The sequence below is a fragment of the Macadamia integrifolia genome, chromosome 5 (genome assembly GCF_013358625.1).
Source record: "Macadamia integrifolia cultivar HAES 741 chromosome 5, SCU_Mint_v3, whole genome shotgun sequence".
Lineage (NCBI taxonomy): Eukaryota > Viridiplantae > Streptophyta > Magnoliopsida > Proteales > Proteaceae > Macadamia > Macadamia integrifolia.
The window spans coordinates 37,558,610-37,583,699 of NC_056561.1; the positions used below are offsets into that span (position 1 = coordinate 37,558,610).

The 25,090-nt window shown below is 37.9% G+C and overlaps 3 protein-coding genes across 3 annotated transcripts; all 3 read left to right on the forward strand.

The window, feature by feature from the left end:
- Positions 1 to 1,277: 1,277 nt before the first annotated feature.
- On the forward strand, positions 1,278 to 5,825 carry LOC122078744 (cytochrome P450 90D2-like). The gene is made up of 8 exons (XM_042644855.1): positions 1,278 to 1,902; positions 2,424 to 2,748; positions 2,850 to 2,999; positions 3,463 to 3,708; positions 3,822 to 3,911; positions 3,986 to 4,171; positions 4,328 to 4,449; positions 5,111 to 5,825. The coding sequence occupies exons 1-8, from the start codon at positions 1,691 to 1,693 to the stop codon at positions 5,193 to 5,195; spliced, it is 1,416 nt and encodes a 471-aa protein (XP_042500789.1). The 5' UTR covers positions 1,278 to 1,690; the 3' UTR covers positions 5,196 to 5,825.
- Positions 5,826 to 11,400: 5,575 nt separating this feature from the next.
- Positions 11,401 to 19,052, forward strand: LOC122078145 (protein HEAT STRESS TOLERANT DWD 1). Its single transcript, XM_042644006.1, has 12 exons — positions 11,401 to 11,592; positions 11,753 to 11,916; positions 12,047 to 12,125; positions 12,658 to 12,843; positions 13,007 to 13,105; positions 16,058 to 16,226; positions 16,361 to 16,467; positions 16,602 to 16,741; positions 16,834 to 16,906; positions 17,727 to 17,842; positions 18,337 to 18,454; positions 18,610 to 19,052. Exons 1-12 carry the CDS (start codon positions 11,545 to 11,547, stop codon positions 18,739 to 18,741), a joined length of 1,431 nt encoding a protein of 476 aa, XP_042499940.1. The 5' UTR covers positions 11,401 to 11,544; the 3' UTR covers positions 18,742 to 19,052.
- Positions 19,053 to 21,039: 1,987 nt separating this feature from the next.
- LOC122079255 (protein FLX-like 3) lies at positions 21,040 to 24,957 on the forward strand. The gene is made up of 5 exons (XM_042645562.1): positions 21,040 to 21,406; positions 22,984 to 23,521; positions 23,664 to 23,809; positions 24,633 to 24,718; positions 24,848 to 24,957. Exons 2-5 carry the CDS (start codon positions 22,995 to 22,997, stop codon positions 24,929 to 24,931), a joined length of 843 nt encoding a protein of 280 aa, XP_042501496.1. The 5' UTR covers positions 21,040 to 21,406; positions 22,984 to 22,994; the 3' UTR covers positions 24,932 to 24,957.
- The last annotated feature ends 133 nt before the right edge of the window (positions 24,958 to 25,090 follow it).

Here is a 25,090-nt window from a genome sequence, read left to right on the forward strand (position 1 = left end):
GGGGGGACAAAAGAGTGGCCAGATTTTATGATGGGGAGTGTGTTGGAGTTATTGAATCTCACATGTAAGCACGAGGCCACCAGTTGCTCTGCAAGGGACGCTTGAACTACTGTGCCACAAGATGATCATGGCCGTGGGGACATCTCTCTCTCTCTCTCTCTCTCTCTAAAACAGAAGAAAGAGAAATGATGCCCATTTTACATGGAAAAGTTTTCTTGGTCGTGTGGGTGTACTTTGTTTGTTAGAATGTAAATATTTATTTCATGTGTTCTTTTCTTCCATGGCTCTTCATCGAGCACTGGGCCTTTCATGTCGACACATATCCCTAAACATACCTATACTGTTCATCCCAAAGCCACCATTATTTCAACTTTCACAACCAATAATACTGGTTGATCCAAGTATTGATCCTCCTAGCTTTTTACAACTTGAACCCAGTCATCTTAAAGAGTATAATATATGATTTACAACCTCATCTCCTGCTACACTGTTCTTGAGATCTTGTAAATCATTTGATATCACAAAACTGTTCTGTAGAGTGGAGGCACTACCCAGTTAGTTTCTCAGTGCACAGAACAGAAATGTATATCTGAAAAAGAGATCTGACTTTTTTTTTTTTGGATAAAAATGGATATTCAAGCTTTCGGCTTTATTAGTCCTGCGGGTTCATACTGAACCCACAACCACATAGATTGGGTCATACTAGGGTTGAATGAGAATCATTCAATTTTCACTGAAAGCGGCGAAGTGTGAGTGGCCACAAGGAGGTAAGAAGAGTTGAACTCAGAACTACACACTTCCTGAGGCAAAAATCCCTTACCAACTCGACTACCCCTTGAGGTTGGATCTGAGATGTTCAATTTGATCTAAATGCCACCAAATTTGCCATGGAGATCATTCTTGGTTCATGAGCCTAAAGGTTTTTCTTTCACCAGAAACATAAGTGTAGACACCATACCCATTAACTCCTAAACCTGGGGTAAATGGGCTACAGCCCTACTGATGAATCTTCTGCTAGTAGACAGTGCATGGATGACCATGTGGATGGATGGACTTGATCAATACAGAGATGGCTATTGGCTCGGGTCCAATTTGGACCTGGTCTGACCAGTATTAGGAAAAGTCTAAGGAGAAGTCGAAGGAATAAAAATCTAAAACGATTCAGGAAATGAATGAAAATCACAAACAAATAATCACATAATGCAAGAATTTATGTGGTTCGGCAAGATTATCTACACTGATAGTGAGATGAGATCTACTTCACGATCAATGGAGAATAGGATTATAGTTGCTTGTTCTGACGCCTCTCTTAAGTTACAGAGAATGAATTCATTACAATTCCCTTTAAACAAACTAACAAATCTAGGTCACGAAATACAAGACACCGAACCCCAACAGTCAGAACTAATCTAATCATCACCATCAAACTGTCGAAACCCAAACACTGTCCAGCAGACAGAGGTCTTAGGATACCGGCCAGGTCCTCTCTCTCTCTCTCTCTCTCTCTCTCTCTCTCTCAAACAAACATATTACATGTGCATTAATTAAGCATAAACGAACTTATCATCCATCTTCTCTCTCTCATACACAAAGTCATGGTCCTCAACACAGCCGTGGCCATCATCATTGATCATATTTAAGAGTGCCAGAGTAAGAAGAAGTAGAGGTACTGACTGGAAATTATCCAAAAATGGACAATGCCTGGATTTTGGGTTTGGTGGGAGCAGTGTTGTCCTTCATACTTCTCTGTAGGAGTTTGGGGGCCAAAATCAGAAGATCAAGATACAGATGCCCACTTCCTTTGGGTACTTTCGGATGGCCTCTCATCGGTGAAACCTTTGAGTTCATCTCTTGTGCCTACTCAGACCGTCCTGAGAGCTTTATGGACAAGCGGCGACGCCTGTGAGTTCACTACCTCCTCCTCCTTCCTCTGTTAGCTTTCTTGTTCATCATTTATTTAAGGAAGCTCTTCTTTTCTTTTCTGTGTGTTTAATACCATTTCACTTAAAAGCTCGAACTGTTAAGGAAAGATAGCATTAGTATATACAATAACACTGTTAAAATCTTTTTCAGCTTAGTCATGGTTGAGATTAAATTGGGTATCTTTGGTGGTTTGTCTGATGTTTTAATGATGGTTTCATGCAACTCTTTAATTATTTCTTTTTTTTTTTTAGAAACCTCTTCTGAGACACTAGCACCTTCATGGTTTGGTTAGTGATAATGGAATCATTACTCAGAGAGAAGAACCCAAATGGGTAAAAACTGTATCCACTACAGGACAGGCTATGAGCAGTCCCATCAAAATTTTTAATTTACCCTTTCTGGGTCAGATTTCAATGGTTGAAATGAGTTATGGGGGTGATGGATTCATGCACTGGAAGAGATAGACTGACATGTTTTGGTGGGCTTGGCTTGTTCATCAGGTATGGAAAGGTTTTTAAATCCCACATCTTTGGTAGTCCAACCATCATATCAACAGATGCAGAGGTTAGTAGGTTTGTTCTGCAGAGTGATGCAAAGGCTTTTGTGCCATCTTACCCAAGCTCACTCACTGAGTTGATGGGCAAGTCATCCATTCTTCTCATTAATGGAAGCCTACAGAGGAGAGTCCATGGACTCATTGGAGCCTTCTTCAAATCTCCTCACCTTAAAGCTCAGATTACCCAAGACATGCAAAAGTATGTGCAACAATCCATGGCTACTTGGAAAGACAATCAGCTCATCTACATCCAAGATGAAACAAAAAATGTCAGCTCCCTCTCTCTCTCTCTCTCTCTCTCTCTATCTCTCTAGAACCCATTTCATATATTGTCAAGCAAGGTTGCTAAGCACTACTACTTGTTTCTCAGATTGCATTTCAAGTACTGGTGAAGGCATTGATTAGTTTAGATCCAGGAGAAGAAATAGAGTTTCTAAAGCAAAGATTTCAAGAATTCATTGCAGGTCTTATTTCCTTGCCGGTAAAGATACCGGGAAGTCAGCTTTACAGATCATTACAGGCAAGTTGATTAGTACATGTTAAAGCTTTCATCTTAAAACCAATTGGCTTGAAATGTGGTCACTTTTTGTAGCTCTTATATATGATAGTTGGGTTGTCTTCACTGATGTGGGACTACCTCAATAATATACTTAAACCCAATTCAGCTAGCACAAATTAATTGTTCATATAAAATTTCCAATCCAAAAGTTCGAATTTTAGGGAAGGGCAGCATCAATGTATACATTAACACTAACACTTCCCTGCACGTGCAAGCCAAGATCTCATAGTCCTTGCATGCAGAGCTCACGTGGCATTCTTCGCATAGCACCCAAGGAGAAGAAGTGTCAGCCCTTAATTACCAATGTTAATATACACATTGACGCTAACCTTCCCTAAGTTCGGGCTTTTAGGTGAAATGGTAACAAACAGTTACTATCTATAAATACTTGTGGAGAGAAATAATTTGTTCCTCTTGGTTTCAGGCAAAGAAAAGAATGGTGAAATTGGTTCATGAGATTATCCAAGACAGAAGGAAGAGCAGCAGCCCAAGTGTTCCAAAAGATGTGATTGATGTATTGCTAGGTGACACAAGTGATCAATTAACGGATGAATTAATATCAGACAACATGATTGATTTGATGATTCCAGGGGAGGACTCAGTACCCCTCCTTATGACTCTAGCTATAAAGTACCTCAGTGATTCTCCCTTAGCTCTTTATCAATTGATGGTATATATGAACAACCCTACTTGTTAATTTTCTATCTGATTCTCTCAATTTCTTAATCATGCAAGTACTGTAATTTTTATTGTTTATTAAAGAAAGCTCTCTACCAATCTCAGGAGGAAAACATGAAGTTGAAAAGACAAAAAGCTAAACTTGGAGAACCCTTATGTTGGAATGACTATATGACTTTACCCTTTACACAAAATGTAAGTTTCAGACTTGGAATATAAAGAATTACTCTGTAATTCATATACTGTTAACATGAACTGTACATGGGCAGGTAATAACAGAGACCTTAAGGATGGGAAACATAATCATAGGAGTGATGCGTAAGGCCATGAAAGATGTGGAAATAAAAGGGTATTTGATACCAAAGGGATGGTGTGTCTTCACATACTTCAGATCAGTTCATCTTGATGAACAACATTATGATTGGCCTTACCAGTTCAATCCATGGAGATGGCAAGTAAGTAAAGAAGGGCCCCTCTACTTTTTGTGATTTCTTTGGCTTCTTCTACATTTCTGTCTTTTCCTTCTTCTTTTTGGGTTCTTTTTCTTCTTCTCACACCACGTTAAAGCAAAACTTCCTTAACCTTTTATCTTGCCTTAATCATAATTACAGGATAGAGATGTGGGTTCTTGTAACTTCACCCCCTTTGGAGGTGGACAAAGGCTTTGTCCTGGACTTGACCTGGCCAGGCTGGAAGCTTCCATTTTCCTCCACGACTTTGTCACTCAATTCAGGTACCGACAACCCTTTTGCAACTCTCTCTCTCTCTCTCTCTCTCTCTCTCTCTCTAAAATGGATGTGAGATGAATTACAGTGGGCACCCCAAAAAACAATTAAGAAAAAGTGGAAGTACAGTGGCTACTGTAACGCTTTTCATTCTTAACATTTCATATTTTTTATCTTTTTAAAGTTTCCACAAAAAAATCAACTAGCTTGGGGTGGTCTATGTGACTCATAGACATGATCTTTGAATCACTTATATCCTATGTGTGACTATCTCAATACTCCTCCCTGCATGTAGGCTTCTTATGACTCTGTCTTCGTGGATCGAGTAAAAAATTCATCATTAACGGAGGCTCAATGTACCCGCTCTGCTATCATGTTAAAGCTTCAATCTTAAAATCAATTAACTTGAAATATAATGATCCCTCTTATGATTCTTATATATGATTATCGAATCACCCACATCCGATCTTAAACTATCTCAGTAGATCCTAAGACATCAAAATCTATGGACTAACTTTTCTAAGATACCTACCTAAGATCAATATAAGGGTGGTTTTTCCTTTTTTCCCTTAGTGTACTCCCAATACATGTGATCCATGATTCTCACTCAGATTTACATAAAAATTGACTTGTTCTTCATATGATGATGAGTGACTACTTATTTTGTAGGTGGGTGGCCGAGGATGATTCAGTTATCAACTTCCCCACGATAAGATTGAAAAAAAGAATGCCAGTGTGGGTCAAAAGGAGATAGGGGCCCTTTTAACTTTTGTCTCCTTCCCAAGAGAATTCGAGGGGACAACCAAACAAACAATCTAAAAAGTATCAAAAACCTAATAAGGAGGGTAAGGACAAAGATGTGTTCATTGCACACGTGTGAAAGGCAAGCATAGGCTGACACAAATGGTCATCTTCTTCCATGTAAGGACAAGAGAATTGCAGATACATATCCTCTAGGGTCAAAAACTTTCCTAACTTTTGCTAATTCTTTTTCTCCTTTCACCTTCTCTTTCTACTTTCTACTTTCTACTTTCTACTTTCTACAACGGTCCTTTACAAATCCCATAAAGGTGATTAAGAGTTTTTCCTTGTTATAGATTGTGGCCGGGGCCAGGGGCCAGGGGATAGGGTAAGGTGGGGTTGGGGGGTATGCACCATCATTTGTGTTAAATCAACAATAGGTCCCCATCAGCACTGTAAATTTATAATGGAAAGTTATTTTGTGTTAGTGGGGGAAAGGTCAAATGATCAAAGTTTGCAGCTTCTACTGTCTCTCTCTCTTCATTGGTCTTTATAATTGATTAATGAGTTTCCATGGTGTAGATGGATGGCCTTGTGTAACCCTTCAATTTTTTTAATGAAGACTTTCTCTTACGTGTGTGTATGTGTATGTTTTAACTTAAATAAATCATAAAAAAGAGCAATGGAGCAATTTTACTATTACACCAAGACCCACAAAGCAAAATTGGGGAGGCATCCAACATAATTTGGAGGAAAAAAAAATTCTTAAACAAATTTATTGATGTAACTGAAGAACTTATAATTAGTTGGAAAGAATTTTCTTTCACCCTCAGTGAACGAAAAATCTCTTCATCCCCCACCTTTATTTACATCAATTGGACTCTTACAGATTAAGGGCAGTTTCAATTGGGACTTTATCTAGTAGGGAAGAGTAATAATGACCCTTCTTTCATAACAGGAGGATAAGTATATGGTGGGTTAAACTCAGGGTTTAGTATTAAATCCTCCATACCTCTCTTTGCTAGTTCTCCATGATTTGACAAGATTGAGTCCCATAATTTATGGTGGCTGTTAACATTGTGATTTCAGTTTGGATGATTGGGCATAATAGTGAATTATACGTAAATACTGAGATAAAACTACATTGGGGATTTCACATGAACCTCAAGAGTGATTTTATTGTAGAAACGTAACCCTAAAACGATGCAGAAGATAATGGAAAAACAAAACAAACAATGCACACGGATTTTACGAGGTTCGGCAAGGTTGCCTACGTCCCCGGTGAAATGAGATCCTACTTTACTATCAATGGAGAATAGGGTTACAGCGCTCGTCCTCACACCTCTCAGTATTGCTTGCATTATAGAGAAAGAAACCCTTGCTACAAATATATAGCGAAAAAAAACCCTAATCCGGATTAAACTACAATTGCCACTCTAATCCGGATAAAACTACAATTACCCTCAAATAAAAAATTTGAGTGGGGGGCTGCGCCCCCCTACACCCCCTGCTATGCAGGGGGGCCTCCTGCCCCCCTGTAACCCCCACGGCCCGCTAACCGGCTAGCGGGACCGTCGTCTTGTCTGTCTAGGTGCTGCACCAGTACTCCCTGGATTAAACTGCGACGGAATACAAGACATCATACACCAACACTCATGATGTTTTAGAATCAAAAGATCTAAAAGGATACCCCAAAGCAACCATTTTCCATTGAGGTTAGCTAGTGTTAGAAGAGGAGCATAGAAACCAATACCAACACATCTTGGGGCATTGCCATTGTGGTTAAATTAGAGTGGGGAAATAGAAAAAAATAGAGAGGAGCATAGGAAACGTCTTAGGCTCAGATACACTTTTTTCAAAAAATATTTTTAGACAGATGATTCATGATTGCCTGTTGTAATGCTCCTTCGTGCACATCCTCATGATGTTAGCATTTCGTTTTCATTATGTAGGATTAATTATAGATTAAAAGAAAAGGGTGTGCAAAAAAGAATTAAAGTCAATACGTGTAGATGGAGTTGATAGGAGCCTTCAAAGTGTAATGTCTTGCATATATTTTATTACAACCAAAGTTGTACATTATGGGTGAACATTGCCTAATCGACCCACTGATGAAAGCTTAAGAGATTGGGCCAATCTACAATGACATGTCAAATAGGACCCAAATTTTATGGATAGGTAGACTGTAAGTCTCATCTTGCATGTTTAATTTCAACCGAATCTGGATTAGCCAAGTGGAAATACAAAACATTGATAATTTTGCGATTACTAAGAGAATAGTAGAGGGGAGTAGCAATGGGTTGCATGGACATACATGGTGGGTATATGAATATATTGTTGTTGAATTTAGGTCTAAAATTTGATATAGATGTTGCCCACCAAGAGAAAGCTTGTCTAGACTAGACCGTTGAAACTTGAAATGATAACATTTACCCACATTGGCTGACGACGAGATGGCTACTGAACTGACTATGTTTGAAATCGAATATGAGAAAGTTATCGGTGAAAGAAATTAAAGGTCATAGTTATCCCCCTAGTCTAAAATTGTCCGAAGTTATTGTTATCCGTTGGAGTCCCATCCAACGACAAAGAAAGTAGGTGATTTTTTTTTTTTTTTTTTTTTTTTTTTTTTTTTTTTTTTTAGGGTGGGGCGTGGGGGTTGCAATGGTAGGGGCCTAGGTGAAGAGAAGCTCAGTCCAATGGAATACTAGGGAAAAGAGAAAATTATCTACATGAAATGCTTGAGTGCAACTAATCATGTAGACTTTGGGACCTAGAATGGATGGACAACTAGACTAAAATCAATCACAATAGATGCATAGAGGAGAACAAACAAATGAACAATTGAAAGTAATCAAAAGGCAAATGAACAACATAGGAACCCTTAAGGTGAAACGTGTTAGAAGCAAGGTTACGAAAATTGAAACCAGGGATTGAATCTATTAGTGTTGATTTTGGCCCAAATTGGATCAAAATCGGTTAGAATCAGTCTCAAAACCCTAGAATCAGCCCTTCATATATGAAAATCCAGCAATCTGATGAGAAAAACCTAAGAATTTATCAAATCAAAACATCCAAAATCAAGATCGATCACGACTAATTCGAAGGATGTCAGTCCAACTTTTGAAACAGTGGATATAAAAGAAAATCCATTCTTTGTGATTTTGTGGTGTAAAATAATAATAATAATAATAATAATAATAATAATAATAATAAATCAACAAAATTCATCAATAAAGAATGATTTGAAGTAAATTAAAAGTAATCAAAAAGACAAATGAACAATCAAAAAAGACCTAGGTTAAGGTGAAAAGTGTTAAGAAGGGACATACCTCTTGAGTGCTTATGAATTTAGGAGAATCAACAGAGCAGGATTCGTGTTGGCAAAGAATCCCAAGTAATTAGGTGAGTTGAAATTTGAAAAGGAGATTAGATGAATGACGGAATGATTCTGCAGGTCTCTTCCTATCCAAACATCTTTACTTTTCTTTTGTTAACATTGATTGATGGATGTTACCTTGTATTTGTATATACTAGTGTCTTTCTATCACTTGGTTTTGTTGGCTCCACATCTCATCATGCTAGCTGTCATTGAGATATTTTTTGGGTGATCCTCCTTATGGGTATGAGCCCACTTCAATCTCTTCACCTAAACCTTACTCTCTCTTCACCTAAACCTTGCTCTCTTTATTCACAACATCATCATCTTGACATCTTATTTTTATAAGTTATCTTGGATGATTAATTTGTTAGTGCTGAGTTCTGTTTAATGCATATGAATACAAAATGGATTGAGATCATCTATAGTGCTACACATATTGTAGCGCACATTCAACGACCAGGAATATCTTGGGTTGAGCTTGAGCACCTTGGACTATGTGTCTGAGCATTCCTAGTCATTGGATATGCGCCACACGCCCCTGTAGATCTCAATCCGATATATGTTCTATAGTTCCATGTCAAAACCTCATCATCTTAAGAATAGTAAAGAGTGACACAAATCTCATGAGAACTCACCCCTAAAAATTGGTTTGTAAGAATAGATCATCACGTTTTTTAACCAATGTTCATGGCGACCTACTCTAGATCAAGTAGTCATCTTATAAGAGTCCGTTATGGATCCGATGCCAAGCCTTGATTGATTTGGGATTGTAATGACCACCACATTTTTGAAATGACATTCATGAGTATTCACTCAGGATCAAGTAGTCCTTTTCTGAGTGTCTCCACTTTCTTCAGAGTCTTTGTATGGCGGCATAGTCGTCACACCTTGGATCAAATCACCCCTTATGTTTCCACTTGATCAAGTATCTTGTTTTTAGTGTCTCCACTTTGCTTCGTCAAAGTCTCAACCTCGTGGCAAGTAGCCATTTTCTAATGGTTTTATTCTGGCTTCATGTCGTCTCTTTTGTATTCTATTCAAATCAAATTACATTTTCTAAGATCATATCAATCCCTATCAAATTCCTTACAAATCCACTACCATGTGATCTACCACTGTGATGGACAAAGGAGAGTAACAGAGGGAGTCTTGAGGCTCTTTTGACCTGAATTGAAGGTTAAAAATCTTACAGCAGGGCTTTAGGGTTCCATCACGAGGAACGGTGGGGGACTCCCCCCTCCCCATACACAAAAGAATAAAGGAAGATATAAGAGTAGGATTCGGTTCCTAATCTACATAGCTAGAGATATTAGCATGAAGCCAATGGTAGCACCACAATCTGATCATTTGTCTTTTCTAAAAGATTTCATTGGCTCAACTAAAATGATTTAATGGTTGACCAATGACCAATCAAATCTACATAGCTAGAGATCTTATGCCCAAATTCAATGATTGACCAATGACCAATCAAATCGAAATCCACATCACCAAATTGGATCTTTTCTTTGAGAAGTTCACCCCACCCCCACCCCCCCCAAATAAAAAAATAAAAAAAATTTAAGAGCAGCAAAGGTTAATTTAATGGATAAATGAAAATTTAGGAAGTTGCAGATATATATTTTCTCTCAATTAAATAAGGATGTTAAAATCAAACAGAAGTCATTTATTAAAATCGAATCAAGCTGTTTACATTGGAACTATGAAACTCTTTCAGTTCAATCCCTTCTTCTCAACCTATTTTGATCCACGACCTTCCTTGGTATCCTTTTTGGTTATTCCAAATGAAATTCATGATGGGGATCTTTAACTCGCTAGCTAGCTTGAATGGTCAGACTTTATTTTTTTATTTCCATACAATTGATAATCAATCATGCTATGAGATGATGATGTACTTTTTTCTATGTATTTTGCTCAGCCATTTTGGGGGAAGGGGATTAATGGTTGAAGAAGCCGAAATGTGCGAAATGAAATGACTGAGATGCCAAAATTTCAAAGAAATATTTGTATTTTTTTTTTTACTGAAATGAGTAAAATTTCAAAACAGACTAATTGAAATTATGTACGTTTTTTGTATTTTGTATATGATTTCGTTTCGGTAGAAAAAAAAAATACTGAAATATCTAAGATTTCGATGAAATATAGCTTCCAACTGAGTTGGGGTTGATACGACCCAGCCCAGATCGCCCGACCATTGAGACCCAACCTTGTATTAAGGCTAGTGGGCTTAACGTATTACACAAGTCCGGTGTCTAGTCTTGTGCATTTTGGCCCAGTTGGTTAGAGATTTCACTCATTAAAATTGTCCATTAAGAAGCTAAGGTCTGGGCCTAATACCCGAGGCAGGCAGTGCAAGGGAAGGCAATGCAAGGTATATCAGTCCAAGTTTCAGCCTAGGTAACGGTGCTATGCCCATTCCAAATAATAGGCCCGCCCACAATGTTACGAAGTGGGCCTCCATTTATGAAAATTTGGTATCATGTTAACTAAGGAAGATGTCAATTAAGAATCGAAACCAAAACAGCTGGCCGTTTAAAATCGAACCAAAGTGAACCGGGAAAAATCGATTTGGTTTTGGTTTAGAAAAATGAAAATCCAATTTGATTTTGGTTTCGGTTTTGAAGTTAAAAGTGGTAGTATGAACCAAAACGAACCGAATAAAATCATGATCAATTAAAATCGAATTCTAACGAAACCGAACCGAATAGTGCATGGGCCGGTGTGGCCCAATTGGAACCCAAGCCTTGTTCACATGGGCCGGGCCTGGCTTTCTGGCTGAGGATCGGTGCCCGCCCAAACCCCTTAAGCGGTGGTTAAGCCCTAGAAGCTAAAATGTCAAAACCCTTCCAAGTTCCAACGACAACTATTAGGTGTCTGCTCTCTGCTACTACCTCAGTATCTCATTCCCCCACCATCGCTGTCTTCTTCTCCTTCACCGCCGGCGAGGTCGAACGTTGCCCGCCGCCCTCCGATTAACAATAAGATGGTTCGAAGTGTAAAGAACCCTAAGAAGGCCAAACGAAAAAATAAGGTTTTCTCCTCCATCCTTTATTTTTTCTTCTGTATGCCCTCGATTGTACTCAATCTTCTCTGTTTTCTGCTTTTACTTCTTATTTATTTTCCGATTTAGTTGTTAAATTCAGTTACTTTGTGGTTATTATTGTAAACGCAATTCGTTTTGCACTCTGCAGGGTTCAAAGAAGGGGGAGGGTCCGTCTTCGTCCTCAATACCTTCCTTACCTGCAAAGGTATGGCGACCGGGGGTGGACCAACTAGAAGAGGGAGAAGAACTCCAGTGTGACCCTTCTGCGTATAATTCATTGCATGCCTTACATCTTGGGTGGCCATGTTTAAGGTTTTTTACTCTTTAATATATATATATATATATATATATATATTTCCCAATGATCCTTTTAAATTCTGGTTTCCCATTTTTTTCCCCTCTCTCTTTTGCTCAATCTTGTCTTTGAATTATTTTTTCACAGCTTCGACATTGTACGTGATTCACTGGGATTGGTTCGGACTGAATTTCCACACACCCTGTATTGTGTTGCAGGGACTCAGGTTAGTTCCATCTTTCGTGTACTTGGAGCAGAAGACTTGTTAATTTGCTTCGATTTTCACAAAAATAGAGTGAACTGATAAATAATTATATTAATCAGCTGCCAATTTATAGTTTTTCAGCCTAGCAACGTCATACCTCAGCTGTTGGTCAGTCCCCATTTACAATGTTATAATTCAGAAACTTTATTTTATTTTCTTTCCCGGGTGGTTGGTGTGGGAGATCACGTCCTGGTTTCCACTCAAGATTTTTTTCTATGTCTTAAGGTATTCATTGTCTTTGGGTTGCTAATTGAGATTGTCAGGGATTTTTAGTGATAAAGTTTGAGTTCTTTTGTATTCTGAAGTTCTAACCTTCTTAGCTTGGTCCTCTTGAGTCAAAACCACATGCCAGTGGTGGTCGCTGCATTAGAAATACCCAAAGTATGCTGACTGCTTGTTGCACAAGGGGATGGTGGGGGTGGAAAAAGGTTCCTGAAGACAAAGTTTACAGGTCCTACCATCATATCTTCACATTAAATTTCTTGTTTTGTAGGCAGAAAAAGCTTCCTGGAACTCCATAGGAATATTCAAAGTGTCTAACATATCTGGGAAAAGGCGTGAGTTAGTGCCTACTCGTTCTGCTGATAATGACACTGATATTGATAGCGATAGCAGTGACAGCGATGAAGATGGTGATGACAATGATGGCCATGGTGGATTGGAGCCTCCTGTTTTGCAGGTTTCTATTCGTATAATGTTATGTTCTCAATAATCTGCACTGCAGTTGTGTTCCTTCATGTTCAGATACCATCAGTTTCTTTTTCCTGTTATTGGTTCACCTTATGAGTTATGAAATGACTTATGACTTGTCATTTTTCTTGATTGAATTTACCCTGTGACAGCTACGCAAGGTTGCACATGAAGGATGTGTTAATCGCATACGGGCAATGACACAGAACCCTCATATATGCGCATCTTGGGGAGATACGGGTCATGTGCAGGTCAACCTTATCTTTATGTTCCATAAAGTCTCTAAATACATGCTCTTTTGGGTTCCACCTTGGGCAAGCTGTGGGTTTTGTGCATTGTTGTTTTTCTGTTCTCTATTTCTTTTGTCTTAATTAAAGAACATTTATTTTCACATCATAGAATCACGACTTGACCAAAAAAATGAGAGAAGTTTATTTCCATGTTAAGGGGTTAAAAAAATGAGAGAAGATTTTGTAGTTTGATTCATGGATTATTATATATATTTGCTATTAAAGTGATGACAGTTTAAACACATAAATTTCATGCTTCATGAACAAATCTTGTACATGCAGAGATGCATGTGACAGTGACTCAATGTAAATACCAGTCTGTGGGTAGTGGGCCCTCAGTACCATGAAATAGTGATAAAAAGTGATTATGTGCATATGATTCTGCTGCAGTTTTATAACTTATGAGAGAATAGAATTTCCAGATTAGAAGGATCCATGTCATTGCCATGGAAAACAATTTCTGAATAAGCTGAAACCTCTATTTGTTACAATATATTCTTGAATAAAATGGCCAGTGGAAAATTGCTTGAAATGACCAAGGATAAGGGCTCCAAAAGATTCACTCCACCAGACTAGTCTGTTTTCTCAGGTTACCGGAAAACCGTAGATTGACATGTAACTCTTTAGTAGATATCACTTTACAACACTAGCTTGTGAAACTAGACTTGGATGTGAGTCGATCAAGATATGGTTTGCGCTGATCTGCATACTCTGAGGGCTCAACTGCTGTAGTTGATATAGGGTATTTGCTGGCTCCAGAAAAGATGAAAATAGTTATTTAAATTGTAAGAAATAATTTGCAATCCTTATCTCCAATTAATCTAAATACTAAAATCAGTTCAGAAGTAATAATTCTCTTCATTGTTGAAATAAAAGAATAAGGATCTCAATTCTCAGGATAAACCTTAAGCTAGATGAAACTCACCATAAGCAATAGCATAAAAGTATAAAGTTTCCAGCTGATATATTTGGCTGGTTTTTGTGCATGCTTAGGTAAGCTTTTGGGGTTTCTGCTACTGGAAGGCCATTGGCCAGCTTCTCATATATGAAAATGTGGCTTTCCAATAAAATTTGAACATTTAGAATCTTTTCTGCCGATTCTCGATCAGCCTAGAAGCCATCTCTCAGATATGAAAATATTGCTCTCCAATAGAAGTCGAACATTTGGAATCTTTTCTGCTGTAACATGAGCCAGCCCAGAAGCCTGTCTGGGGTGGGGGGTGACAGTTTCTCGGGCTTATGTGGTAGAGATTCCAAAAGTTTTGGTTGGCCGTATGTTTTTGGAATTCTAAAGCCACCAGAAGCTTATCCAAACATTCACTAAATGATATCTTGCTAGGGCACCCTAGATGACGCTAAATATCAACATGGTTTCCTTTCGATTGGCAATATGGTAAAAAGTTATCAAATAATCATGAAATAGGTGTAGTATAGTGCTTCATGTTCTCTTGAATTTGAAACAGTTCTCTAAGTATGTTGTTGTAGATAATGATGGAATAAACATTACTCTAATCCACAACTTCCCCAATTTTTAATCTTCTGTTTTTATTTGGCTTCCAAACGATTGGACAACAACAACAATACCAAGTTACCAACCAAAGAAAGTTGGAAGACCTCAATAAGGACTAGACAAACAGAAAAGGGCCCAAATACATAGTATCTCTAGATTTAGCCAACTCATCAGCTATAGAATTAGCTGACCGTAATCTCCAAACAGAACTGAAATCTTGGTTGGAGCAGAGAGCTCGAGTCTTTCTGATGAGTTGCATGTATCTCCAAGGCCCCCCTCCTGATTTAGAACATTGTTAGGTCTAGAATTTTTTTAACGAAATATTGTGTTCAAATTTTGAGACCTTGGAAAACAAGAGATTTGTAGCTGTGTCTTAGATGTTGGGTTAGTTATAAATTATATTATCCTACCCATGTGGTTCTGAGCATAATGTGCCTTGTCCCATTAATGCACAAATTTCCTGATTTTGGCATGCAATTGTATCCTTGGTGATTTGAGTTAACCTTTACGGATATTGAAGGCTCTTGAATACAATGAAAGAATCTTGGAGAGGAAAAGGTAAAAGTAAAGGTTTCAAGCTTTAATTGTTAAATATGTTCTGGTGGCCATTTTGGTTTGCTCTCAAAGCTAATATGAAATATTTTGGAGAAACACTTAATTATTACCTGCAAAAAACACTTCAGGTCCCCACCCCCCTCTTCTCAAATAAAGTATCATGGAACTTAGCCAAAGTGAAGCATTAGGACTAAAAACAACATTGATTAGTTATACTATCAAATATTAGATATTATGTGCATTATTTGGTCACTGTAGTATATGTTAGAGAAAATATTGAATGGATAAACATGTAACCGAATTTAGCTACAGTTGGCATTTTAGGTCCAATAATACCCAACCATTCTATTATTCCCTATATATTACGCATTATATAAACTTTTTGTAGTGTAAAACATTATATAAATATGTTTTAGAACATTTTGGTTGAAATAGCCAATTCTGTCTGAAACAACTGAAATTGGCTGAACCGGCAGAAACAAACTGATTTGTCCTGAGTGTAATGACTTAGTGGTTTCAGTTTATGGACCAAACTGCAAAGTTTGGGCTGTAATTAAACAAATTTTACAAGTAAGTTTCAAGCTGTGATGGTAGAAAAATGAGGTTTAGAACAAAAAGATCATGATTGGATATAGAGGTTAGCATCGATCGACAGGAATATGAATTTTCTGAGAGGGGGGGGGGGACACATTTGTATGCTTCTGCATCATCATTCTTGGGAAACTTGTTAGTACTAGTGATATTATTGCGAGCAGATCTCTCGCTCCCTTGCATCCTGACTTTCTCCTCCTGTATGTTGTGTTCGTGATTTGGTTTCCAACGTTCTTACATCATACTTCTTTTTGCAGATTTGGGATTTTAGCTCTCATCTAAATGTTCTAGCGGAATCAGAAAGAGAATTGAGCAGGGGAGCTTCTAACGTATTTACTCAGGCTCCATTACTGAAGTTTGGTGGGCACAAAGAAGAAGGGTTTGCTATAGACTGGAGTCCTCTTGTTCCCGGAAGGCTTGTATCTGGTACCGATTCAAATAATTCTTGATTGACCTTCTTTCTGAGAATCTTGGACCCCCCCTCCCTCTCATTTTTTTTTTTTTCCTGAAGTTCCAATTGAAACACTCTTAATGCTTGGAACTATTGTATGTGTTTGAAGGGGATTGCAAGAATTGTATCCACCTATGGGAGCCTTCATCTAGTGTGACATGGAATGTCGATGCTAATCCTTTTATTGGGCACACTGCAAGTGTTGAAGACCTGCAAGTACACTGTCAAACTTGAGGACGATTAACTGTTTAGCTTTAACTATAGTGACTTAACTACTACCCATTTGTGGGGAAGGGTTTTATCGTTACTCCATTCTCATAAATAAAATTTGTCTAATTTTGTCTGTGCAGTGGAGCCCTACAGAACCTCATGTCTTTGCTTCTTGCTCCGTGGATGGTAGTATTGCTATATGGGACACTCGTTTGGGAAAATCACCTGCAGCTTCTATGAAGGCACATAATGCAGATGTCAATGTCATCTCTTGGAATCGGTAATTAGGAATTATTTAGCCTCTCTCTCTCTCTCTCTCTCTCTCATGTATTCCATTCTGTGACACATTTACATCCTTATAATTCCTAATAGGTTGGCTAGCTGTATGTTAGCATCTGGAAGTGATGATGGCACCTTCTCGATCCGCGATCTTAGATTGCTGAAGGTATATGATGCTTTTCCTCACTGCTTCTTTTGTTAAACTTTAAAGTTTCTATTGCTGACTTTTGCTGGCTTCCATTGTTGTTAACAAGCATTCTTATGCTCATTACATTCTTTTGCTGGCTTCCATTGTTGAATTTTCATTTTCCTTTTTCATGTCCCACTCTAAACGCTATAACTACAAGAGCAATTCTTGATATATACCCTAGCCAATCTCTTTGTTATGATATTTTCACTATATCACCCAAATGGCATTGAAGTTGTCTGTGCAGGAAAATATCATTTTTGTGATTCTGAAAATGGTTGATGCATTTTTAGGAGGATGTGTCTATAGCCACGTATGGGGTAATTAGATTTCTTTGTCAAGCTCTATTTAAAATGAAAACTTTCTGAAAGAAACATTATAGAAATCTTATCATGCTATTGTAAACAAGTTAAATATGAAGAGTCCGTAGATTGTAAGTGGTTTTTGATCTGCATGTAATCAATGCGAGTCAAGCTTCACCTGGATGCTCATCTGCTGATATTGCATGAGCTCTGAGTCACTTACGGATTCTCATTACACCTTTTATTTATCATTGGGATTCGTCTCCCTTCATGTCTTGCATGATCTTTTTTACTCTCTTTTAAGTCTTTATGCACTTCTCTTTTTAGTCTTTATGCTCAAGTGCTTTTACCAGTTCTGGAACTGATGAATTTGCAGTTTGTTAGGGAGTTGTTAATAATAGTTGAGCTTGCCAGTACTTGATATAGTAAGAGGCTCTTTTCAAATGAAACTACTCATTTTTTGTTGGATGCTTACTAGTTTACTCTCTGTTGTGTAGGATGGAGATTCTCTGGTTGCACATTTTGAATACCATAAGCACCCCATCACATCAATTGAATGGAGTCCACATGAACCCTCAACTTTGGCTGTCTCATCATCAGACAATCAGCTGACGTATGAAAATTACTTAATGAGAATTACAAGCAGAAAATAGCAGCAGATAGATATAGTTTATTCTTTTGTTGTTGAATTTTAAAATTGAGTAGGTGGTAGCAGAGCCAAATTTGGTTTACAGGTGTAGACCCCACAATTCCCATATCTACCTACAAAATTTCAGTCCAATCCAAATTATACAGGGGAAAAAACTAAGGTCAATCAATGGTGACAAAGTCGAAGTAAGCCAAAAATATGAATTGTTGAAAATAGTGGGTAACAATCCATTACAAATTGGTCATATGTTGAGTTTGACCACCAAATTTTCCCCCTAGCTAATCCCAGATGGACACCCTTTCTATCCACATGGTTGGAAATTTCCATGTCTGATGTCGTGTGGTCCAAATTGGATGGGCCATGTTGCGAAACGCAGCAATAAGTCCCATTTTTTTCCCTTTTAGAATTATTCTGTTCAATTAATGGGTACTGTAAAAATTTGTTTGGTCAATCACCAGGATTTGGGATCTTTCATTGGAAAAAGATGATGAAGAGGAGGCTGAGTTCAGAGCTAGGATGAAGGAGCAAGCAAATGCACCAGAAGATTTGCCTCCACAGCTGCTCTTTGTTCATCAGGTACCTCGAATCCCAACCCCCAACACACCCCCCCCCAACCAAAAAAAAAAAAAAACAATAGAAGGAAAAAACCTCAACTTTGAGCATGCTGATTAACTTCGTAATATCTAATATCTATATTTCTCAATTGATCTTATGTTTGGAATGTCGAACAGGGTCAGAAAGACTTGAAGGAACTACACTGGCATGCTCAGATCCCAGGGATGCTCTTATCTACTGCTTCTGATGGTTTCAATATCTTGATGCCCTCGAACATTGAAAATACTCTTCCATCTACTGATTCTTGAAGTCAACTGTATATCGCCATAAAATTTTCTGCGCCCCATCCAGAGCTGAAATTTTATTGAATCTCTAGCACCAAGGTCGTCTGTTGAGTCACAAGAATTTTGCTTCTGAGTTCATTTTTAATTGTAAGTTATATTTTTAGTTTGAAGATGTACCATTCTTTTAAAAATTTCAGGTTTATGCGAGGTAAGTGCTGGGGTTGGTTTGAGCTTTAGTTGATGGGGGTTGTGAACTTCTGTTAATTGGTTGTAGCAGTCATGACGAAGACATCGGTTATCCAAAATGCAACTTGGAGAAACTTAAGGCTGTGTTAGGCATGCATTCTCTGGATAGATTATGGGTCTAGATCACATTATGCAACAAGAAAATGAATAAACCAGATTTTCAGACGCTATGCATACCAAACAGTCTTGAATTGTCCAATGGAAATTGGAGCGTAGCCTAAATATGTAGCAATAAGGGAAAGTTTGTGTTTTTTTTCTCCCTTCCTATTGGCACTAAGGCGGCGTTTGGTAACCTTTTTGTTCTAGAAACGATGTTTCGTGTTAAAACGAAAATTTTAAAATGTCATATTTTTTTTTTACTTTTTTTTTAACGAAACTGGAATGATGGAACTGTCTTTTCTTGTTTTGTTAATTCTCATTTTTAGTTTCTTTTTTTTTTTCACTTTTTGTTCCAGAAAAAACTCATCATAAATGTAATAAATGTTTTATTCCGGTTTTTTGTTCCTATAGAATGAAAAAAAAAAAACTCTAGAAACATTTTTCTAGAATGTTACCCATGCAGCCTAAGTACTAACCACACTTTTTTATTATTAATACTTAAAAAGGAGGCCGCGTCTCGTTTTAAGGTAAATTTTCAGAATAATGAAATTTATTCTAATAAAAAAATGCCCCTTTAACTCTTAAGGCTCATTTTTAACCAACTCAACAGGAAAGAAATGCCTCTTAATTCATTAAACCTTGGAGCTCCTCTACTATGGTAGTGCTTTATAAGCAATTGTCTCTCTAAGGTTCTTGATCGAACTCTTAGTAAGCTTGTTTCTTGAAAAGTTTCTCTTCTTTCTCAAGTCGGTCTAATTGTATTCTAATCGACCTTGTGTCCTATTCCCTTTTTTTTTTTTTTAATTCCCAAAGGGCCTCTGCACCAAGGTGGATAATATGAAAGCCAAATTCTGGAGAGGGGAATTGAAGAATTCTAAAAAAAATCTCTCATCGCTTGGGAGGGGGGAACCACTTGAATCTCGCTGAAGTCTTTGACCTCATTTGTGATCGTCAATAGAATGTCCCTTTGATTAATGCTATGTTTCATACACCAATGGTGCCTAAAATTCTCTCTATTCCTTTAGCTTCTAGTCCTTATGAGGGGTTTTTGGCATGTCACATCTCTAAAATGGTGATTCTTACCACGAAAATTGTTGCAACTTTCGTTTATGCTGTGTAATCCTTCTTTCTCTTCGGGTTAGAAAAACCCTATTTGGCACCATTTGTGGAAAATCCTCATTGGTTCCAAAATTAAAAAAATTTCTTTGGAAACTCTTAAAAAATGGCTTAAACACCAGATTTAATTTACTAAAATTCTTCCCAATTGAGGATGTTTGTCCTTTTTATTTTCTAGAGAGACGGATTGGTATCTCTTTTTGCCATGTCATTTCTCTAAAAGTGTATGTGTAACAAGCTTATTAGGGTTAAGAACAAAATCTATCATGTCTAAATCTATGACATGTTGGAAAATATAGCAAGTCAGACTCAAATTTCCAAATTGGATTCTCTTTCTTCGTATTGATCTTTGCCATCACCTACTATTTTTATGGTCTGCTAAGAAAAACAACATCACACATGGTATGCCTCCCAACCCCCAAATTATCTTAGTCTAACACTATGCAACATTGCAACCCCACAAAATTAGAACTTACCACCTCCCCCCACCCCCAATGACCTTATGATACCCTGATCTGAATACCAAGGGCGCGGTAGCTATTTTTTTTTCAAATGAATCTTGAATTTATGCATCCCTAAATTCTAGATTTGCGGAAAACATACTAGAATCCAGTCAGAGAAATTTTCGAAAGACCACTAAGGCCCGATTATGACTCACCATCATCATTATTTTTGGATGAATTCTAAGAAAATTGTTAACATTTCAAACAATACATAATGGCCCTCCCTATATCTTGCAGCTGACAGAAGCCTTATGCACTGAGTACACTCTGTTTTTCCTATTCGGCATCAAGGATATTTCTAAACATTTTGTATATATTAAGTTGGAAAAGAAATTCCGGAGTGTGGTTTTTATGGTCCAACTATAGCCCATCAATTAGGCAAGGAGGGCTAGAAGTGGGTCTCTTCAGATTTTTGTATGCTATAAAATCTTCTCCTTCTGTTGCGTGAATGGAATTTCTTTTCTCTATCAAAGAGAGGAAAAACCCAGCGGTAAAACCCTAGAATCGTTCTGTACAATGGGATGAGAAAAACAGAGATTATTTTCCTGCTATACGTCTCTTCCTCTCAATTCCTGAAACTATTACCAATGGCTATCTTCGCAACCTATACCATAAGGCCTTGACCTGCGTTAAGCGTCAGTATTGTCTCTCTCATTCTCTATCTTTTCCTACCATTGATCAATTGTTGGTGGAAGGGAGAATTCTCGATATTATCTGCAAAATAGGTATTTTTCTTTCTGTTTGTTGCTTTTTCACATCTTCTTTCCTCCTACCTTTCTTCCTATAGTGAGATTGAGAGGTAGAGGTCCCTTTTTTTTTTTTGCTCCATGGGATTCTGTCATAAGAAAATTAGGGTTTTTTGTTACTTGTAGTTGTTGTTTCTGTCATGCAAGTAGCTCCAGTAAGCCCTACTCGAGGTTCTTTAGTTATTTGATGGCAATCTGGGTTTCTCTGTGTCACCGTCGGCTTTTGAACTACTAGGGTTTGCTAAGCTATGTTTATGGTGATATTATTTAGTGTCAATTTGTTCTTCGTATCATTGGTAAAGTATTACTCGTCCTTGAATGAAATCAAGCGTCATTCATTCTAGAGTTGGAGACTTGTGTTTGTTTGTTCGTTCATGTGTAATTTGAGTTGAATTGATGCTGTTTATTCAGTTTTTGTCATAATGAGGAAGACAGTAGGGATAACTTGCACCTTCTGAAGGGAAACTATGATGGTTGAATCTTGTTTTATCGAGTCTTTTTGTAACGAAAGAGAAATTAGTATGTGGTAAAAGGATGGAAAAAGAGAAGAAGAGGAAAGGACTATCGAGATATCAATCATGCTTGGGAAGGAGAGTGAGCGGCTTGCGGCGCTTTCATTGGGCACCTTTTGCAGAAAATGGATAAAAAGTCAGTGGAATTGGCCCAAAGTCCAAACCTTTTATTCCATGCAACTGCTAAGTCAGTTTTTCTGGACGTTAAAAATTGATTCTGCAACAATTCTCCCCTTCCGACTAACCGAAAATTCTTACACCATATTTGAAAGGCAGAGTTTCATTTTCATTCAATGTGCCTTTAAAGACAAAGTTTAGTGATAATTTCGATTTGAGGATATTATTGATTGTGTTCACGTATTTGTAAGAAATAGTCGAAGAGTAGAGCTATTCAGAATTGTGCCTTTTGTCAGATCTCCCATAAGCATGGGATGGTTGATTTGCTCTGAATGAGACTTCCAATACCCTCCTTGTGGACTCCAAGTGAAACAGTTGGTCTCGTTTAGTCTACTTGTTCGAACTTACCAACTTCTTCTTAGTACGAGTTTTACCAGTGGTTTTGTATGAGTTGGTAAGGAATCTAATCTTTAGGATGTGGGGGTGGGGGGTGGGGGAGGGTTTGGTGTAAGAAAAGAAGCACTATGGATAGTTGAAAGCGACTTGCCATTTGGGAAGTTTGAGGTGCATGCATTTCTACTCTTGGTAATTTAGGGACAAAATGAGAGAAATGGCATTTGGTTATATGTCACTTAAAGCCAGATAATTTTAGAACTTGATGTGCAAGCATTATTGCAAATTTGCAATACTTGGAGATTCATTTATGGAATCCCCCCCCCCTCTTCTAGAAAACTCAGTTTGTATGATGCCAACTTTCAACCTCTTCAATTGCTTATCAAAGGAGAACTCTAATTGTCTCATTTTGCTTAGATAAAGATTGAAGGCTCCTGCTTTTTGAAATATGATGCTCTATGTTGTTTTCTTCTCCCATCATTTGTCATTTTTCATGCAAATTGGTAGGCCTTGATTCCACACTTTGTGCTGTAGAATAAGCCATAATGGCAGGGAGAAATCATATGCCTCGACTTCCTTTGACTGATGGGCAACATGTATTCCCCCCTGAAGGCCCATTTGTGCGGGGCATGTTGCCTCCACCACCTCATCCTGCTTTACTGGAGGAAGAACTTGAAATGCAGCATATCGAAATGCGTAGGCTTTTGGCTGAAAATCGGAGGCTAGCTGAAGATCATATCATCCTGCAGCAGGAGCTAGGTTTTGCGAAGGAAGAATTGCATCGTATGAATATTGCCATTGCAGATATTCATGCAGCGAGAGAAGCTCATTCCAGAGAGCTTATTGAGAAGGGATTGAAACTGGAAGCTGATCTACGAGCGACTGAACCTTTGAAAAATGAAGTACTACAATTGCGTATGGAAGTTCAGAGGCTGGATTCCTCAAAGAAGGATCTGGATGCACAAGCTCAGAACCTGACAAAAGACTTAGCAAGGTTACAAACTGATAATAAACATATTCCCACTTTGAGGCAAGAGATTGATGCACTACACCAGGAGCTTATGCATGCTAGGTTTGTTCCTGGCCATGTTATGATAACTTTGAATACTGCACTTTCAAAGCCCCCTTTTGTTCTTGATCGTTTTATGTTGTGGGTTACTAAAAGGGATTTGTAGTTTGAGATTCAAATTCTAACAGATGGATTTATTTTCCAGAACCGCCATTGAGTATGAAAAAAAGGCAAATTTTGAGTTGATGGAACAGAGGCAGGCAATGGAGAATAACTTAGTTTCCATGGCACGTGAAGTTGAAAAGCTACGTGCAGACCTTGCCAGTGTTGATGGTAGGCCATGGGCTGCCGGTATGTCTTTACTTTTCATTGTTTATTTGAATTTGATGGCTTGTACCAATTGTCCAATCTGTGTTGGGCTTCAACAAGAACGATGATAATGATAATGATATTGAACAATGTAGACTCCTTGATCGTTATCAGTGTGATCCATTCTCCTATGGTGATCTTTGGATCATTGATCCTGACCTTTGTGTTAAGAAAGGAAATTTTGGTTTTCCAGTTTTGACCTTGAATTTAGTTGTAACATGAATTTTGTTTTTCAAATAAAAAGATAACATGATATCTATGGAGATATTGTTTGCTTGGTTACGGTTGTTGGCACATATGACATTCTGAGTGATGCTCCAACAGATTTCTTTTGATATTTCCAGCAGTGGACATGGATGGAATTAGCCCATTGTTTATTAGGTGGTACTTGTGTAGTTTTTTGGTGTGATTGTCCTCTGTTTTTTAAAATTGGCTGGAGATGTTTGCTGCCAAATAAGTGGCTCTTGAGTAAACCTATTCTTTACCTGCTCCAGACCTAGATCTACAAAGTGCCTGATTATATTGCATACTATGGGAATTTATTTTAGATTTTGACTCTTTCTTAATGAGGTTTGTATATACACAGACTTGTGACAGCTGGAAATCTTGTGCCGGAACCTAATACCTCTTCTTTATGGATCATCTGTGTTATTTCAATTGTTTCATCAAATTCGCTGCCTATAGTAGTATGGCAAAAACATCTTTCCAGCTGGTTCATGTCATGTGGCAAATAACAGATGGCATAAGTTGTTTATTAATTTTTGGATTTTTGTTATCTCTTGCTTATTCTGTGGATGTATGGCAGCTCAAGATGGAGCTTACGGGATGAAACTCAACAGTACTGATGGAGGGTTTCCTTCTGCTTATGGGAATAGATTTGGGGCTTATCTGGTACGGATGCTTATGTAGCTGCGAAACTAGGACTTGCTTTTTGAACTTCTCTTTTTGTAGTTCTCAAACTCCTCGTGGGGAGTATGTTACCTTTTTTCAATTTATCATGTTCTCTATATTTTTCTGCAGGGTGTTGCTGATAAGGGTCATCTTTATGAAGCTGGCTCTGGTTCATGGGGGCCTGAGAGCCACCCCCGCCTTGCACGTCGCTGAGATCCGAAAATTTTTCATTTGAAGTGGAAAAAAAGCACCCAGTGTTTTGTTGCTTTCCTGTTGTTCAGTATTCAAAGGTCTAGAAGTGTTATGATCGTCAATAGGTACATGTATGATCAGTTATCTATTAAGAGAATGTTGTTAGCAAATCACAAACAG

What these genes read in the sequence shown, in the direction of transcription:
- LOC122078744 (XM_042644855.1), top strand. Translation starts at nt 1,691, where the DNA reads ATGGACAATGCCTGGATTTTGGGTTTGGTGGGAGCAGTGTTGTCCTTC. An exon ending in TCCAAGATGAAACAAAAAAT is followed by an intron (nt 2,749 to 2,849) that starts GTCAGCTCCCTC and finishes CTTGTTTCTCAG; the next exon opens with ATTGCATTTCAAGTACTGGT. An exon ending in TCAATCCATGGAGATGGCAA is followed by an intron (nt 4,172 to 4,327) that starts GTAAGTAAAGAA and finishes TCATAATTACAG; the next exon opens with GATAGAGATGTGGGTTCTTG.
- LOC122078145 (XM_042644006.1), top strand. Translation starts at nt 11,545, where the DNA reads ATGGTTCGAAGTGTAAAGAACCCTAAGAAGGCCAAACGAAAAAATAAG. An exon ending in TCCCGGAAGGCTTGTATCTG is followed by an intron (nt 16,227 to 16,360) that starts GTACCGATTCAA and finishes ATGTGTTTGAAG; the next exon opens with GGGATTGCAAGAATTGTATC. An exon ending in CAAGTGTTGAAGACCTGCAA is followed by an intron (nt 16,468 to 16,601) that starts GTACACTGTCAA and finishes TTGTCTGTGCAG; the next exon opens with TGGAGCCCTACAGAACCTCA.
- LOC122079255 (XM_042645562.1), top strand. Translation starts at nt 22,995, where the DNA reads ATGGCAGGGAGAAATCATATGCCTCGACTTCCTTTGACTGATGGGCAA. An exon ending in CAGGAGCTTATGCATGCTAG is followed by an intron (nt 23,522 to 23,663) that starts GTTTGTTCCTGG and finishes TTTATTTTCCAG; the next exon opens with AACCGCCATTGAGTATGAAA. An exon ending in TGGTAGGCCATGGGCTGCCG is followed by an intron (nt 23,810 to 24,632) that starts GTATGTCTTTAC and finishes GATGTATGGCAG; the next exon opens with CTCAAGATGGAGCTTACGGG.